Source organism: Elephantulus edwardii, unplaced genomic scaffold (assembly GCF_000299155.1).
Source record: "Elephantulus edwardii isolate Elephantulus edwardi_28Jun2011 unplaced genomic scaffold, EleEdw1.0 scaffold00018, whole genome shotgun sequence".
NCBI classification, from domain to species: domain Eukaryota; kingdom Metazoa; phylum Chordata; class Mammalia; order Macroscelidea; family Macroscelididae; genus Elephantulus; species Elephantulus edwardii.
In genome coordinates this window covers 29,583,985-29,601,414 of record NW_006399768.1, presented here as the reverse complement: position 1 = coordinate 29,601,414, position 17,430 = coordinate 29,583,985, and the positions used below count along the sequence as shown (strand labels likewise).

The window sequence follows — 17,430 nt, the reverse complement described above, 5'->3', positions numbered from 1 at the left end:
GAGCAGCCTGGTTTAATCCTCTCCAAGATGAATCTGTTTGTTTTCTTGGCAGTCCATGGTACATTCAATACTCTTCTCCAGCACCACAGCTCAAAGGTGTCAATTAATAATAATTAAAAAATTTAAAAAGTTTCAAGTTTTATCGCTGGCAACTTGCTAGGATTGCTTTGTTTAATTTTTTGAAAATAGCTTCCAAATTCATGTTCAATGCCATCGAATCAGAACCTCTCATAGCTGACCCACACGGTTAGAACTTGAACATTCTTTTTCCCTTGGAACGGCAAGTCATATTTGAGCCGCTTAAGAAGCTCCACCTTTGAATTAATAGCACAACGCCCTGGAGCTGACCCACCAGCGAGTTTTCAAAGCAGGAGGAGATTAATTAAGTAATAACCAACAAAACCTTAGCGGAGAAAGAGTGAGTATCTCTTTAAATCGTGAGTCTATGACTTGGTTTGCCCAAGTTTAGTCCCGGAAGTTCCCTTCGTTCCGGAAGTTCCTTCAATCTTTGCGCTAAGTTCGTTTCATTGACTGTCTAGCATCCTTTTCCCAGCCAGTTCCAGGTAAGTGCTGCGCTTGGGGTTTGCAATGAATTTTCAACTTTTCGCTTTAAATTGTCTGAATATTTGCGAGCACTCTTTCTCTCTTCGATCTTTTATGTGACTCTTTCCATCTTCTGTCTGATTTGAGGATTTCGTGATTCCCCCCTTGGACTGGTTGTTTTTTTTTGGGGGGGGGGGGCATATTCTTTGGCCCGTTGATTCGGCCTTGCTGTGGCCGAGTCTGTCACATGCAAAGAAAGTCCCCGATATTTTTCTCTCCAGATTTCCTGAGAGTTCTCTACTATCGGACGCAAATCTGGGAACATTTGCTAGAATGTTCACCCCCGATTTGCCGCTAGAAATCCCAGATTTTTACTGTAAGAAACACCAGAAACCGCTCCAGTTATTCTGCGCGGATGACCAACTCACGCTTTGTGACAAATGCACCTTGGAACATAAAGACCACATGATGTACGGCGTGGAAGAGGCTGCTGAGAATTACAGGGTAAGTTTTATGTAGATTCTGCCTTTGGTGAACTGTTGTTATTTATCTTCGAATCGGAACTGACCCTCCAGCGGGTTTTCAGAAGCAGTTAATGAAAAGCGAGATGACTTGCCGTTTTTCTCTCCTGGAACAAGCTCGTGGATTCACACCGCGTGTCGTGGGGATTACAATGCAACTTCTTACCTCTAGGCCACCAAAGCACCCTGATAAGAATAAGGAATTATTCCCAAAGACTTGAATCCATCAATTTGTTCTGCAGGAGAAAGATGGAAAATTTCCTTCCCTGTGATTTATTGTATCTGAAAACCCAGCTTTGGGTGGGTTCAGACTGTAGAACGTACATAACAAAAATAATCCATCAAAACTCCCTGGTGTCACCATGGGTCAGAATCAAATAATGGGAGACTAGTTATTACTGGTTTGTTCATTTTTTATTGACCTTTCCATTGTTTTAAAACCATGCATTTACATGGAATTCTGTGTTATACTTTTCTGCAGAAGTTATGTCAAGCAGTACAAAACGAGTTAAGGAAGAAACTTGAAATAACTAAAAGCATATTGTCTGATGATCAAGAAAGAGTGGTGATGGTTCAGGTTGGTATTTACCTTGTAAGTTGGGTTACAGTTTTCCTATAATCTCAGGAATTAAGATAAAATCAAAAGACAAGTAACAAATCAGAGAAAATATTTGGAATCCATAGAACTTAAAAGTAGTAATTTCTTAAAGAGAAATAAGAGTTCATAAATCAATAAAGAAAACCCTAGATTCCATAGGAAACTTATCAAAGAAATGAGTTCACAGAAAAGAAATTGCAAATCTCTGTTTAACATATGAAGAGATCTTAAACTTTGCTCGTTGAGAAATTTTGCTCATGGAGGAAATACAAATTTATAATATTAAATGATTAATGAGTTGGCATTTGCAAAACCTGATTGGCAAAGATCAAAAGAATTGATACAATTTACAGCAGTGATTTGGGAAAATTAACACCTAATTGGTATTTTTAGTGCATTTAAAAATCTTTGAGGGGCTCTGGTGGTGGTGTAGTCTAAAATGTTGGACTCTTACTGCTCCACAAAAGACCCTGAGCCCCATGTGTCTCCTGCAGTTTAAGATTTGCCAGAGGCTAGGGTGGTGGTAAGCAGGTGGGGAGAAGATGGGCGGGGTCATTTTCCACTAAGATTTACAGCCTCAGTAACCAGGTGGAGTATAACTTCTGACTCAACAGCAGTGTGTGTGAAATGATAAATTGTTGAAGCTGTGCAATCTTTTCTCATGCAGTTAACTGCCTCTGAAAACCAGTTGGAGGGTCAGCGATGGGTCTCTTTTGACTTGATGGCATATAACAACAAAGGAATTTGAGAACGGCTTTCAAAATTGATTTCACTTTGCATTTCAAATACTTTGTGTTCTACTCCTTTTCTATGTTAAGTAGCTTAGGTTTTTAATGTTGAGTTTTTATATTGGGGTTGTAGGAAGGAGAATTGCCTAATTGTGGCAGTTTTTTCTTTCCAACTATTTCTGTTTTTCATTGAATACTCAACAAACATTGAGGTCCTGCTGTTTGTCAGAGATTTTATCATGCTAAGTGACTGCAGTAGGAAAAGAAATCCACCCTAGTCTGCCTTTTTTTAGAACTTTATATTTGAATAAAGTACAATATGTTACATAGTAAATAGGAGACTCTGGGTAGCACAGATGGGTAAGCCCTTGGTTATTAACTGAAAAGTTGGCAGTTCAGACTTGTTCCAAAAGTTGTTAGGTGCCGTCAAGTCTAGTACTCATAGTAATTCTATGAACAAAAGATCTGAACGCTGTTCTGTCCTGCACCATCCTCTCACTTCCTGACATATAAGAGCCCATTGCAACAGTCACTTTGTCAATCCACTTGGTTGAGAGTCTTTCTCTCCTTCACCAATCCTCTACCCTTCTCTAAGGAAAAACACATCCTAGCAACATGCCCCAAAGTATGTGAGGCGAAGCCTCATCATTCTTGTCTCCAAAGAGGACTCCTGCTGCATCCTCTTGGCAGCCTTGACAATTATAGAGCATAGTTCTGTTTTTCTGAAGTTGCCATGAGTTTAAATCAGTAAATCAACTTGACATTAAGAAAATATAAATAGTAGGTTATTTTTATTTTAATTTTCTTTTATTTTTTAAAAAGACCAGAAAATATGTTGGGGTATGTTGTTGTTGTTATATGTCATCAAGTCGCCTGCAACTCATAGTGACTGTATGTACAACAGCCCTAAACACTGCTCTGTCCTATCCCCATCTCACTGCCTCAGACACACATACCCCCATTACCCCAGTCACTGAATCAATCCACCTCATAGAGGGTCTTCCTCTCCTGGGCTGTCCCTCCACCCTCCTTACAACATGTCCAAAGTATGTCAGATGAAGCGTCTGAATCCTTGCCTCCAAGGAGCAGCCTGGTTTAACCCTCTCTAGGATGAACCTGGGGTATACATTTGAATAAGGTAAGCAGAACTTTGCCATTCAGAAGTGATATTTGATAAAAGATTCAAGGAAATGAGGAATAAAGTAATTCATTCTTGACAAAAAACATTCTAGCAGAAAAGAGGGTCTTAGGACTTGTGTGCATTGTGGTTGGGGCTGAGTGTAGGAGGAATAGACTAATAGATAATGACATTAAAAGATGAAGGGGCCTAATCATGGTCTTCTCTGTCACTTGGCTATGCATCTGAGAGCTGGATAATAAATAAGGATGACAAAAGAAGAATTTATGCCTTAGAACTGTGGTGTTGGAAGAGTAATCTGTATCCCATAGACTACCAAAAGAACAAACCTGTATCTTGGGGAGGCTGCAACCAGAGTGCTCCTTGGAAGCAAAGATGATAAAGCTTCATCTCACTTCCTTTGGGCATGTTGCTAGGAGAGGTTATTCCTTGAAGAGGAACATCATGCTTGGGAAGGTGGAGGGATGGCAAAGGAAAGGAAGACCCTCAAACAAGTGGGCTGACACAGTGACTACACAGTGACTGGCACAAGGTTCAAATCTCACAGAGTCTCTTTGAGTTGTCCTTACCTTTGCAACACCTAAGCACCACCACAACAAACAACAGTAATATAGGACAGACATAAAAAAATACACAAACTCACTTTTGCCAAATTGGTTTCTACTTACGTCAGCTCTGTAAGTCAGAGTAAAATAGTCCCATGGTGCCATAAATATTTATGGAAGCCAACTTCCATATCTTTGCCCATAGAGTGGTAGCTAGTAGGCTTGAACCTCTTGACCTTTTAGTTCACAGATGAGTGTTTTAATCGTTGTGTGCCTATGGAAAGGTAAAAGTAAAGGTAGAGAGACCTATAATAATGCAGAAAAAATTGAAAATGACCTGGAAGGTCAGTAGTAGAGTTGGTGAGAAGTGACATTTTAAATTTATCTTGATTCAAAAGTGTCTTGTGAGATTGTCACCTCTAAACTACTTCCAAATGTATACTCCTAACCCCGACTTCTCAATGATAGGTATCCCTTTCAAAATTTCTACTTGATCTTTCTCCTTTGATATCTTAATTATTTATCAAGTGAAACCTATCTGTGGAAATGATAATGTTGGAGAGCCTCTAAGTTTATGGAGAAAGAGAATCACCCAGTATTCTTTATGAGGAAGAAGTCAAACATACTTCTAACCTTTTTCTGAATTTTATACTCAAAATTAAATAATATTTATTAAAAGGAAGTTAAGAGAATTCAGAACCAGATAAAACAGGTTACAACTTAATAAAAATCAAGAAGCCGGTAAATAAAACCTTTCTTTGATGGACATTCCTCTCTGTTTCCTGAGGAAGAACTTCTCTCAGCCCCTGCCCCTCAGAGGCCCTTGCCTGGCCTCTATCCTGGTTGGGCAGGTATTAGAGAACTCTACTTCCCTTGAAAAGTAGCCAGAGGCACCACATTGCACCAGCAAGCCTCCTGGCTAAAGGCACTCAGTTCTTGTTCCATGGGTCAGTGAACCTAGATCCTATTGATAAGTGCCTGAAATATTCCACTCTGTAGTCAAGCCTCCTGACCAAAGACTCTACTTACGGCTTTTCTTCATAGTGGTGAGGACCCCTCTCCATGTCTGGGACTGGTTCCCTTTAAGCATATAAGGATGCAAAACCAACCAATCCCCTTGGTAGGGTTCCATATACCTTCTTATGTGCATGGTCAAATCCCACAAGAATGCTCTGCAGCTTATTTGCATTTATCAGTAAGTTTTCTAATTCCTAAGCCCCAAGCACCATATTTGCATTGCACCACCCAGTCATTGTGTGAGAGTTAACTACAAGGCCATATTAAGTAACTGATTGTACCACCATTACCAGAAATGAGCTCATGTACTCCCAACCTTTATTCCATAGCTTTCTTTTCTGTTTTGTCAACTCCATTCATCCAGTTGCCTTCTCTAATACCAGACTTTTCATCTTTGACTCCTTTCTTAACACTCATGTTGAAAGCATCAGCAGATTTTATTGATGATGCCTTCCAGCTTTCCTAATATCCTTAGTACTCTTTGACATTGTAACTTGCTTAGTTTTTTAGGTCAATTGCCATTCTTTTTCTGTATTCCTTGTTATAAGATTATCTTGATGCCGTGGATAATCGTCACTTCAGAATTCACTATTCTTTGGGCTTATGCTTTTATTTTTATGTTTTATATTTCCTTTGTGTCTTTCTTGAAGTTAAAAATGGAAAGATGGTAAATATTTGTGGTCATCCTGTCATGTCTAACCTGAACCCTCTCATGTCCATATCTATGATGAAGAAAGATGAACATAATTTCAAAGAGATGATCGAATCAGAATACAGGATAAGGTTCCGGTTGTTAAAAGAAGAGAATAAGGTGAATGACCTGAGACCACCAGGGTGCTTGTTTGGCCTAAAGATGAAAGAAACCAATTTGCATCAACCAGTGAGATTTGCAACGGAGCTCGAGGAGCAGTTCCAGGAGATACTACAGGTAAGGTGTTGAAAACCACTTCCTCATATTATTTGGGAAGGGAAAGAAGAGTTCAGTATTTGGGCCATTTTCAAATAAGACCTTTAATGACAATAACACATGTGTTAAAATAATGTATTTGTTTACAGAGGAATGCAGTTTCTCAGTTTATCTTGCTGATAGTCATCCATGTGCATAAAAAGACATATGGATAAAGGTGTTAACACTGTAAACTGTCAGTACATGATTTCAGAGGTAGTTGTTAACACCAGATTAATGGATTGATCTATGTTAGCAATTCCCTACTTCCTAGGTGATCTTGGACAATTTGTATAATCTCTGGCTTCATTTCCTTAATTGTGAAACAATGGTGATAAGGGCATCTAGTCCATGTAATTGTATGGATTGAGTAAGATAGTACATGTACTTGTACTGGTAATAAGAGATTAGGCACAACTTGTAATCATCATGAGGACTCATGGAATAAATTGTTGCAAAGAATGTAGTAGAAGACTCTTGAACATTTAAAAGAGGAAATTTAATTTTTGTGTAGAGATAAGTATTCTCTAAGAATATGTAAGCAAATTCTCAGATCAATGATATAACATGCAGTCATTTGTCATTTTAAAAAATTATATGCATATATGTTTCATGTGGTTAGGTAGAGTAGCTTTGGAGGGTGAAAAGAAGCTTATCAGTGTCTAGAATAACCATTTTACACTGTTGTTAGTTACCTTTGGGTCATTTAGTTCTTGCCATTGGTTTAGTTTAATTTGTGATTATGTTGTTGTTATGTGCCATTGAGTCACTTGCGACTCATAGTGACCCTACATACAATAGCCCTAAACCCTGCTCTATCCTGTGCTGATCGCACTGCCTCTGACCCACCCATCCCGATTACCCCAGTCACTGAATCAGTCCACCTCATAGAGGGTCTTCCCCTCCTGTGCCGTCCCTCCACCCTCCTAAGCATGATGTCCCTCTCCAAGGACCTGTCCCTCCTTACAGCATGTCCAAAGTATGTCAGACGAAGCCCCAGAATCCTTGCCTCCAAGGAACTGCCCGGTTTAACACTCTCCAAGATAAATCTGTTTGTTCTCTTGGCAGTCCATGGTACATTCAATACTCTTCTCCAGCACCACAGCTCAAAGACATCAATTCTCCTTCTATCCTCCCTAGTCATTGTCCAACTCTCTGATGCATAACAAGTGATAGCAAAGACCATGGCCTGTATCAGGTGCACCTTAGTCTCCAGAGTGACATAATTGCTCTTCAGTACCCTGGAGAGGTCCTTAACAGCAGACTTTCCCATCTCAATACGTTTTTTTAATTTCCTACTACTGGTGCCAAGCAGACTAAAGTTATTAACAATTTCAATCTCTTCACCATCCATCCTGATGCTGCCAGTTGGTCCAGTGGTCAGAATCTTTGTCTTCTTGACATTGAGCCTCAATCCATACTGAGGGCTGCAGTCCTTGACCCTCTGCAGTAAGCATTTCAGGTCCTCCTCAGTTTCAGCAAGCAGTGTTGTGTCATCTGCATAACGCAGATTGTTCATAGATCTTCCACCAATCCTGGCACCACACTTCTTCTCCTCATAGAGCTCAACCTCCTGGATAATCTGTTCTGCATACAGGTTGAAAAGTATGGAAATAGGACACATCCCTGGCATACGCCTTTCCCTTTATTGAACCATGCAGTGTTTCCTTGCTCTGTTCTGACGACTGCCTCTTGGTCCTAGTATAGGTTTCACATTAGAACAATCAAGTGTTCTGGGATTCTCAGTCAGCCACAGTTTGTTATGATAGTGATATATTATTTACTGTAATCACAAATTAAACTAGTGTTAATGAAGAAAGTGGGAAATTTCATGCATAAAAAGCCACAAGGAAAAAAGTATGACATTTGAGGGTCAGATAGTTTTTATCTGAATAAGTGGACTATACACAGACATTGTCTACATCAGTATAGACATTAAGTGTCAGATAATCAGAGTTCTGTCTACTGGCAGTAACACAGAGGTTGGCACATAGCCTTCTTTAAATCAGTTTATTTATTTATGGGGAAGTAGACAAAAAAGCATGTTTTTAAAAAGATGGTTGTAGTAGAGAATAAGGGAAATTACCAGTCATTGAATGGTAATCAGGAGGTGCATCTGTAGAAACTGCGTGATTTGACAAGAGAGAACATGAATAAATTGCAGCAGAATGAAGTCTGGCTCTCTGAACAGATCTGCAGCCTCCAAGGACTCATTTCAGAACTGGAGAAGATGTGTAATGAACCCGCCTTGCCTTTGCTCCAGGTAAGACTCTGGAAAAACCTCCCGCTAAGATTACACACAACTACACACGTATATACATAATGTGTATATATCTCCAGTGTTCTTCAACCATATTTTAAGTTTGGAGCTGCTTTCCACTCACCAAAAAGAATGAATTGTAATGCAGAGCTGCTTCATCATGTGTTTTCTTACTTTAAAATTATTACTGAGAAATTTGAATTGAGATGTCTCTCAGTTGGCTAAATTATGATATATCCATGCAATGCAATATTTCTACAATCATAAAAAAGGAATAGAGCTGCTTTATAGGTACTAAAATCGTATCTTAATAATATCTCAATAAATGAATAAAGAAAAATGTAGCTTTTCTTAGTGAAGAATATGTATGCAAATACGTGATTAGAGAACTCTAGTTACTTAGTGGTAAGAAATTACACTATCACCCCAAAGCCTTGTGGTTCAGATCCACCAGTTCCATGAGAGAAAGATGGACAGTTTCCTCCGTGCTATTTACTGCCTCTGAAAACCCACTGGAGAGGCAGCTATGGATCGGTTCCGACACAACAGTACACAACGTAGCACAACATATGTGATTAACATTCATAGATTGTCTCTGGTGAGATAAACATGTTATTATCAGCGATAGCCTTAAAAATCAAGGAGAAAGAGTTGTTTTTATATACTGACCTTTTAAAATTTTGTACAGTGACATGCATAGCCTTTTCAGAGAGTACATTAGTCCCTTAAGAATTCATATCCCTCTGCCAGACTTGTATTGACAAAACCTTAGAAATAAATTTCGTTCTAGAGCCAACCCTAGTTCTAGGAAGTGCATGTAGGGATAATCCAATTCCTGACCTTTCTCTTAATTTTCCATCCTAACCTTAGCAGATACTTTTGTTTGCTCAACTCTGGGTCACCCAGCAGCTCTATAGTGTGACAGGGTTCTGACCTTCTCTGAGTTTATAAAAAAGAAAGGTGATCAGTCAACAGCCTAATATGTATTCCTATAGGCAGAGCTCAGCATCCTTCTACTCTCCAGCCTTTTTACCAATTCTAACACCTGCCATCCCTGCCAAAGCTATATGTACTTCTCTTTTGGGTTTGTTAGTTCCATTGCAATGGCCAGACAGAACTTGGACAATACTCACAATTATGGGATTTTTAGGGAAATAATAGATTCGAATTCAGGATCAGAAACAACTCAGGACTTAGTTTTTTGATCAGGACATCCTCTTCACAGCGATGACCACGGATAGTCCTCTCTCTGACCCTTGTGCCCTCAGCTCCTGGACTCACTAGGGCTGGCCTGACCTGGCAAGAAACAAAGCTCTTCAGCTCTGCTGTTAAAAACCCAGAGGCACTCCACTCTGTCAGCAAGCCTCTGTCTGCCCAAAGCCTTGAGTTGGGAAGCCCACTACACAATGTACTGCCAATTCCCTGCCTTTTCCCTGGTTCTGTTGCCACCCTTTCTCTACTGGTATTTCTAGTTGGTTCTGTTTTAATAGCTCCCTTTTTCTGCCTCCTGGGTATAGGAGATTTGGCTCATTTTAAAAGGATGGCAAAGCTGTGAACAGGCCACTAATCGGAATTCTGTGCACCTTATTCCGCACATCATAATCTTCCATTGGCTCCTTGGGAGAAAGAGGGGAAGTCTCCTCCCATTAATTTACAGCCTCAGAAACTCACTGGGAGGTTAAACTATAAATTGGTTCTAACTTAAAACAATGAGGAATGTCAGCAGTGTGCTGAGTTTGAGTAATACCGTAAGTGGGCCACAAGTCAGTACGTTATTTACAGAGTTCTACCCAATTAAGTAGCTTACAGCACTAGACCAGCAGAAACCCAAAATAACATCCTGATGTCAAGTCAGTTCTGCTTAATTGGGTTTCTCAGAGGAATGCCACTCCTCTCATTGGTGGGTTTAAACTGATAACCTTTTGCTTAGCAGCGGCATAACATATAAGAGTGGCTTCTGCATCAGCATAAGAAGCAAACATTGATTTTGTTCTTAAAAAAATTATCATGCAGTGATTTACCCGTTGGCCTTGAGTAGACTCTGACACACCAACTCTAAAGGATTTCCAAAGCTATAATCTTTATAGAAGAAAATTCTCAAATGAATCACTCATAGAGCAGCTGGTGAGTTTGAACCAGGAGCCTCTGGAAAGCAGTTTAGTACATAACCACTTAACCACCAGATGTCTTTATTTATTTATTTTTTTTAATATGTATTTTTTTTTTTATTTTATGATTTTATTTTTTCACAGTCGGGAGACTAGAGTCTATGTAAAAAGTTCCTCACAACCAGACTCCTGGCTGCCCTAGGGATCCCTTCCTTTGTGACAGCGTAATCCCAGCTTCTGCTTCCATCCTCACATGGGTGTTCTTTCCTTGATTTTGGGGCATTTTTGAGATTTTTCTCTATTTCCTATCACCTATTAGTAATTGAGTCTCTCTCTTTTTTTCTTTAGAATGCAAAATGCTGTTTGGAAAGGTAAGTTCATTTTGAAGACATTTGACACAGAATTGGAATATGATGTGGGGAGCATATAAGGGAGGGTTGTTGAGACAAGGATCAGATCTGTTTCTACTTGATGAAATCTGTTCTCTAAATTGAAAGGTCTGGAGACTGAGCAGGTAACGTCTGTTGTCTCCTTGGTTTATAGGAGTGAGTCACTACTGCTTCGATGTGTGAAGCCTGCCTATGTCAAGGAACTGACTATATCTCAGACAACAGGAATGAGCACAATGCTAAGAACTTTCCAGAGTAAGTTGATGCATATCCATGATTATAGGGAACTGCCAATCTAGTTTATACTGGAGATTTGAATGTCTATCCTACCAATTAAGTTAAATAAATTTCAGATATTTTAAAAATTTTTAAAGATTGAAGATCTTAATTTGCCACCTAAAATGATTTAGAGATTAAATAAAAAGCAGTTTTAGAAACTACAAGAAAATACCATGTGAAGTTATATGGAGAAATAAGCCCTGGTGACATGTAAGTTGAAGGTTTGACTGCTAACTGAAAGCTTGGTGATTGAAACTCGTCAGCTACTCCATCCGAGACAGCTTTGGAAACACAATGAAGCACTTCTTCTCTATCCTGTAGGGTAAATCAAAAGAGTTGATGGCAACATATTTTTAGTAATGAGAGGATTTTTTGTTCAAATTTTTGACCAATTTTCCCCACTTAATGAGCATAATTTTAGACAGATTCCACCTCTTAAAAAATTTGTTTCTAGGAAACAATTTTCCTTTGACATAAAACAAAAATTTATATCTCCTGCTCGTATAGTTTTGTTTTTTCCAGAATATCCTAATAGTCAAATTAGAGTAATAGCCTTTTGACTTTGACTTCCTTACTTAAAAGTAAGGCATTGGAGGTAACACTCAAAGTGTTGCGTTTTTTATGGCTGTATTTCATTGTATAAATACTGCGTATTATAATTTATCCCTTACAATCTGATGCTCACTTGGATCATTGCCAGCTTTGTGCTAACCATTTACTAGTAGATTCATTGTAGATAAATGTCTCTGTCTCTAAGTTAAATGCCCGGTGGAGGAGTAATTGAGGGAAGAGTGAGGGAAGGTGGCCAAACCTCTTTTTCCAAACTAAATGTATCAATTTACATTCTCACCAGTAATGTGTAAATATTTTTTATATCCTGATCAGGATTGAGTCCTGTAAACTTTATTGGGTCTGACCTTATATTTATATAGCAGCAATTCATCTTCAGTTTAACTTTTGTTTCTCAGGTGACTAGTGAATTTGAACATATTTTCATGTACATATCCATTTGTGGTGTCTCCCATGAAGCTGTGTCTTTAATGAAGGTTTTGTGTAGATCTTTGCACATTATCATAGTTATCTAGTGCTGTTGTTGCAGAAATATCACAAGAGGATGGCTCTCGCTAACAAATTTATCATCTCACAGTTTAAGGAGATACCTGGGGTTCTTAGCTATAGGACAGATATCTATTGACTCCTTGTCTGTTTTCAGAGTCTGTATGTCTCACAACCTTGGGAGATCTCCATAGGTCTTAGCATCAGACTTCGTCTGGGTCTAGGAGATTCTAAGTGCTGAGATTCCAAGTCCAGAAGACTCCTGACTCTGCTTTTTTTTTTTTTTACGTTTAACTTGTTTGCCATCGAATCGGATCCAACTAGCACAGGAGCAGATTGCCCCATCTTCTCCAGTGGAGCATCTGGTGGATTTGAACCATGCACAGTCAGGATTGCAGCGCAGCTTCCTGCCACTAGGCCACCAGAGGTCTCTGTGACTCGTCTTAATGATACTGAGGTCCCTTCCTCTGGTCACTTCTCTTTTTATATCTTGTAAGACAGAGATGATGCAAGCCACACCAGATCAACGATATGCCCTGAGTTAGGGTGTTGTATCCCTCTCTAATCCCCTTATACCTGACTGATCCCATCAAATGACAACCTAGGGGATGATTATTGTTGTTGTGTTCTGCCAAGTTGTAACTGACCCATAGCTGACCCTCCAGCAGGTTTTCAGAGAGAGTTAGTTACACAGGAGCAAACTGCCCATTTTTCTCTAGCAAAGCAGCCGGTGGATTCAAACGATGTGCCTTTGGGATTTAAGTGCAGCCAACTGAGAATCAGAGCCCAGCCAAATTAATCTACATTTTGAGGCACCCAATCCAATCCACCTTTTGTCTTCACCAGAATTTATGTCTTTGCTACATTTAAAACACCTTTTACCCATCATATCATTCCAAAAATCTTAAATCAACACCGAAGTATAAATTCTGGCATAGAAGTCCTCTTCACAGTAAATCTAGAATAGAAATTGTCTGCTTCCAGACTAGAGTGGTAGAGAGGCAAAAAGTAGACATTTCCATTACAAATATGAGACATTGCAAGGAAAGAAGGAATAATTGGCGCTAGGCAAATAAAAAACTCAGGAGAACAATTTACACTGGCTCTCAAAAATTGAAAATAATCCTCTGTTCTCTGAGGCAATGTAGACAGCAGTGTGTCTGCCTTCTATACTTGTTGGCCATGCTGTCTGGATTCTGAGTGGAAGCCCCTCAGCCCTAGACTTCATTACCATCTCCTTGCCCACTAGGAGGGCACTTTCGTGGTCTAGTGGTAAGAATCTGTGCCACAGTCCCAATGGCACATGGTTTGAATCTACCAGCTGCTCCATGGGAGAATAGGCATGTTCCTCTTGTACGTTTTACTGCCTCTGAAAACCCACTAGAGTGTCAACTAAGGGTCAGTTCCGACTCAGTGGCACACAACGACAGACCCCCTGGAATGTCAGCTCCACTCTTTTAGTTTTAGGCAGCCTCAGCCTTCTAGTCCATCTGAGTGGCGACCCTACCTTCTAGGCCCCAGCAGGCCTAATGTTGTCTTGTCCTTTCACATTTGAACCCTATTTCCTTAGTTTTAGACAGTGACTCTGGCTTCATGTAAACTACTCTTTTAATCTATCATATCAGTCCAAAATTCTTAACTCCAAGTGCAGATTCTGGGGCAAGAGTCTCTTCATTTGTAAATATGGAATACAAGTTAAGTGTGAACTCATTTGTGAGCCCCATCATCACACTCTGGAACCAAGTTGGTGACATTCAGTTTTTTTGGAAACAGGACTTTTTTAGACCCTGTCCTTTGAGTAATCTCCGTTTTCTTTGCCCTTTATATCTTTTACTTAACACTTTCTGGTTACTCGGCATCTTAGCCCTCAGGCCTCTTGTGCCCCTTACCTCTGCCCTGCCTGGTCAAGAGCTAGAAAGCTCTTTAGCTCTACCAGTAAGTGCCCAGAGGCATCCACTCTTTCTGTAAGCCTTGCCCCAAGGGCACTCATCTCTCTCATTACTTTCATCTGCTAGCTGAGTTCCAATGGCAAGTCCCTAGAGACACCTGTTCTATCTGAAAACTTCCTGCCCATGGTCACTTCTCACTCTGTGAGTTGGGTCTCATATTGATTTTGCCACCATTCCTCTGCTGTTGTGCTTCCTCTTGCTGTCTGCCATTTCTAGGGTTATAGCTCTCTTCGCTTCTTTTTTAAGTCCTCAACAAGATTACCTTTGATTTCCATAATTCTACCAAGTAAGACTAAACTTCTGTAGTTAGCTACCTTATAATAATTTTTAATTAATTTTTTTTTTATTTCTAAATAATCTCCTTGGTGTTTGGTGTGGTTTTTTGTTTGTTTGTTTTGTCAAATTGACATGATCTTGAATTTTTAAGTTTCTATCATAGGAAGCTCTGGTGGCCTAGTGGTAAGAAACTGTGCTGCAATCCCAAAGGCACAAGGTTCAAATCCACTAGCCTCTCTGCAGGAGGTGAATGGGCAGTCTCCTCCTGTGTGATTTACTGCCTCTTGAAAACCCACTGGTAGGTCAGTGATGGGTCAGTTCTGATATGACAGCACACAACAACAATATATCCTATCATAATCTCTTAAAGCTTTTCTTTTTTTCTTCAAAATTAAAAAAAAAATATTTTTGTCTGTGCCTGACAATTTAAATATCTTAAAGTTCTGGTAGTTTAGTAGTACGAAACTGCATTGCAATCCTGAAGGTGTGCGGTTTGAATCGACCAGCTGTTCTACCTTAGAAGGGTGGGCAGTCTCCTCCCATGTGTTTCACTTCTATGAAAACCCACTGGAGGGTCAGCTATGAGTCATTTCTGACTCACTGGTACTCAATAACAACAACAGACCTATTTCTGAAGTCTTATTCAGTAATACTTATTTTGTGGGCATGTTTAATGATTTTTGATAGTAAACTTCGCTTTTATTTTGGATATTCATTTAAACATTCTTTGAGAACAGGAATGAAGATGTATATTTTTCCTGAGAAAAATAGCATTTGTTTCTGCTCATCTTAGGAAATATTAAGTCTGAGACACAGTGAAATTTTAAAAGGTTTATGTCTTTGAGAATGCTCTAGTAATGATTTTAATTGGGCTATAAATTCAGAGATTTAAATTGATTTGGAAATAGAACTTGGTACTGGTGTAAATATTAGAGAAAATAAGAAGTAAAAGATGACTCCAGGTTTATGACTTTATCTATAGTGACTAGACTGCCACTAAGTGAGAAATAAAGAAAGGGTAAAGGGTAGGTTTGAAATTACTTTTTTAAACATAAACCTCAAACCAAATCACTGCCATTGAGATGATTCCATTTCCTGGCAAAACCTCTAATGGGTTTCCAATGTTGTAAGTCTTTAATGGAGGAGACTCACAGTGGCTAATGGGTTTGCGCTGGTGACCTTTTGACTCACATCTCAGTATTTACTATACTGTTAAGGGCTTCTAGTTAGGCTTTGTTGTTGTCAGGTACTGTCAACTCAGAACCAACCCATAGCGGGTCCTTCCGAGGGTTTTCAGAGGCAGTAAAGAGTACAGAAGGAGATTATCCATCCTTCTGTGGAGCAGCTGGTGGATTTGAACCATGTGCCTTTGGTATTGCAGTGGAACCTCTAAGCTCTAGGCCACCAGAGATCCCTAGTTAGGCTAGCGTACCTGTTTTAAATTTTTGTGTAGCAGCCATGTGGCCATTTGCAAATTGTGTTATGAGTAAGTCATAAATGTTAGTGGTGTTGTTATGTAACATTGAGTCAAAACTGACTCATAACAGACCCTCCAGCAGGTTTTAATAGGCAATAAATCACTCTAGAGCTGATTGTCCATCTTTCTCCTCTGGATTTGAACTGTATACCTTTGGTTTGGTGGTGCAGTTCCTTACCACTAAACCATCAGAGGCTAGATGAGATTGTCTAGGGAAAGAAAGAGGACAAGGACCAAGCATCAGGATATTATAATATGTAGAGATTGAACAAAAAGAGGTAAGAGGGAAAATGCAGATAAGAAGAAAGCCACTGTTACCAAATTGGCAGAGAAGAGTAGTTCAGGAAGGCACTATCTCATCCACTAGTTGACTCCCAAAAGATGTATTCCAAACCCACTGGAGGGTCAGCTATTAATAATTAAGACTTAACAGTACATACAACAATGTAGGTAAAAAGGGCGAGGGCACATGTGGAGCACCGTGTCTGACCTCTAGCAATTTTACAGGGGTAACCCATCCCCATCAACACAAAACCAATTCCCATGAGGTCAGACATGTTCCCCCTGCCCTCCCCACGTGCATACCTCTTCCCACTCATTTCATTACTCATCATACTGCTTTGGTGAGAGAGCCTTAAATCTGATGTGGTTGCTCACAGACCACACAGAACCATAATGAAGAAGTCAAAAGGTTAGAATTCAGATTAATAACAGAATACAGTCAAGATAGCAACAAAGTTCTCAGTCCTGTCAATATTGGCTTTCCCACCCCAAAAATTCCACCTACTCGGTTCTCCTGTTTTTTGGCTATGGCTGCTGCTGCCATTCCCAAGTGTGTTCTAAATTTTTCTGCCTCCTGTTGACCAGGGTCTCTTTCCTTTTCTCTGGCTGGAGTGGACTCCCATTCTTCTCATTCTAGCTATTCAATTTATTGGTAAGACCAGCCAGTCTTCTTGGAGCTTGTTGAGACCAGCCAGTCTCCTTGTGGAATGGTAGATACTCAGTCTCTTGTGGATAAGCTAACATCCCCCATTCACATATTACTGCTATAGCAAAGTCAAGTAATGGCTGGAAAAGTCATACTGAAAGATGAATTCCATAATGTAAGAAAGCTGCGTCAAGCTTCCTTTCTGTTCTCATCTTTATTCTTTGAATGATCCTCCACAAATACTCTAGCCTCCATTAATAGGTTCTGTTTTGAACTACTCAGCATAGTAGTTTGCCTATAACAATTTCTTGGCATCAAAATAAAACTCAGGTGATACTAAGTTGAGAAGAATAATTCTTAGAAGAACTATGACCATATTAGGAGACTGTTGCTTCTACTGTTCAGGCTTGGAGAAGATCTTTCCCCTGCTTTTATTTTTTAAAATAACTTATTTATATTACTTTTCCTTCAATCATCCATAGGCATTTTGTTTTATAACATTAATTACAACTCCCTGAAACCCACAGTGTCCCTTTTCAGCAGGAAGTAGCTAAGAGAATACGCCATCCCCTTTCCCTTATGAATCAGGGTGAAGTCTCTCTCAGGGAGGAGTGATAGGGAATGGCAAAGGACACACTGACAAAGGAGATTAAACAGAACTGGCTTTGACAA

The 17,430-nt window shown here is 39.6% G+C and overlaps 2 protein-coding genes across 2 annotated transcripts in view; both read left to right on the top strand.

The window, feature by feature from the left end:
* The window catches only part of LOC102871292 (probable E3 ubiquitin-protein ligase TRIML2-like), a 36,204-nt gene extending 25,644 nt beyond the window's left edge, over window positions 1–10,560 (top strand). The window contains exons 2-6 of the mRNA XM_006882288.1: window positions 825–1,047; window positions 1,546–1,641; window positions 5,824–6,018; window positions 8,159–8,299; window positions 10,549–10,560. Coding sequence (XP_006882350.1) covers window positions 825–1,047; window positions 1,546–1,641; window positions 5,824–6,018; window positions 8,159–8,299; window positions 10,549–10,560 — 667 coding nt within the window. The remainder of the gene's footprint in view (window positions 1–824; window positions 1,048–1,545; window positions 1,642–5,823; window positions 6,019–8,158; window positions 8,300–10,548) is intronic.
* Window positions 10,561–10,753: 193 nt separating this feature from the next.
* The window catches only part of LOC102870885 (probable E3 ubiquitin-protein ligase TRIML2-like), an 8,095-nt gene continuing 1,418 nt past the window's right edge, over window positions 10,754–17,430 (top strand). The window contains exons 1-2 of the mRNA XM_006882287.1: window positions 10,754–10,775; window positions 10,902–11,048. Coding sequence (XP_006882349.1) covers window positions 10,754–10,775; window positions 10,902–11,048 — 169 coding nt within the window. The remainder of the gene's footprint in view (window positions 10,776–10,901; window positions 11,049–17,430) is intronic.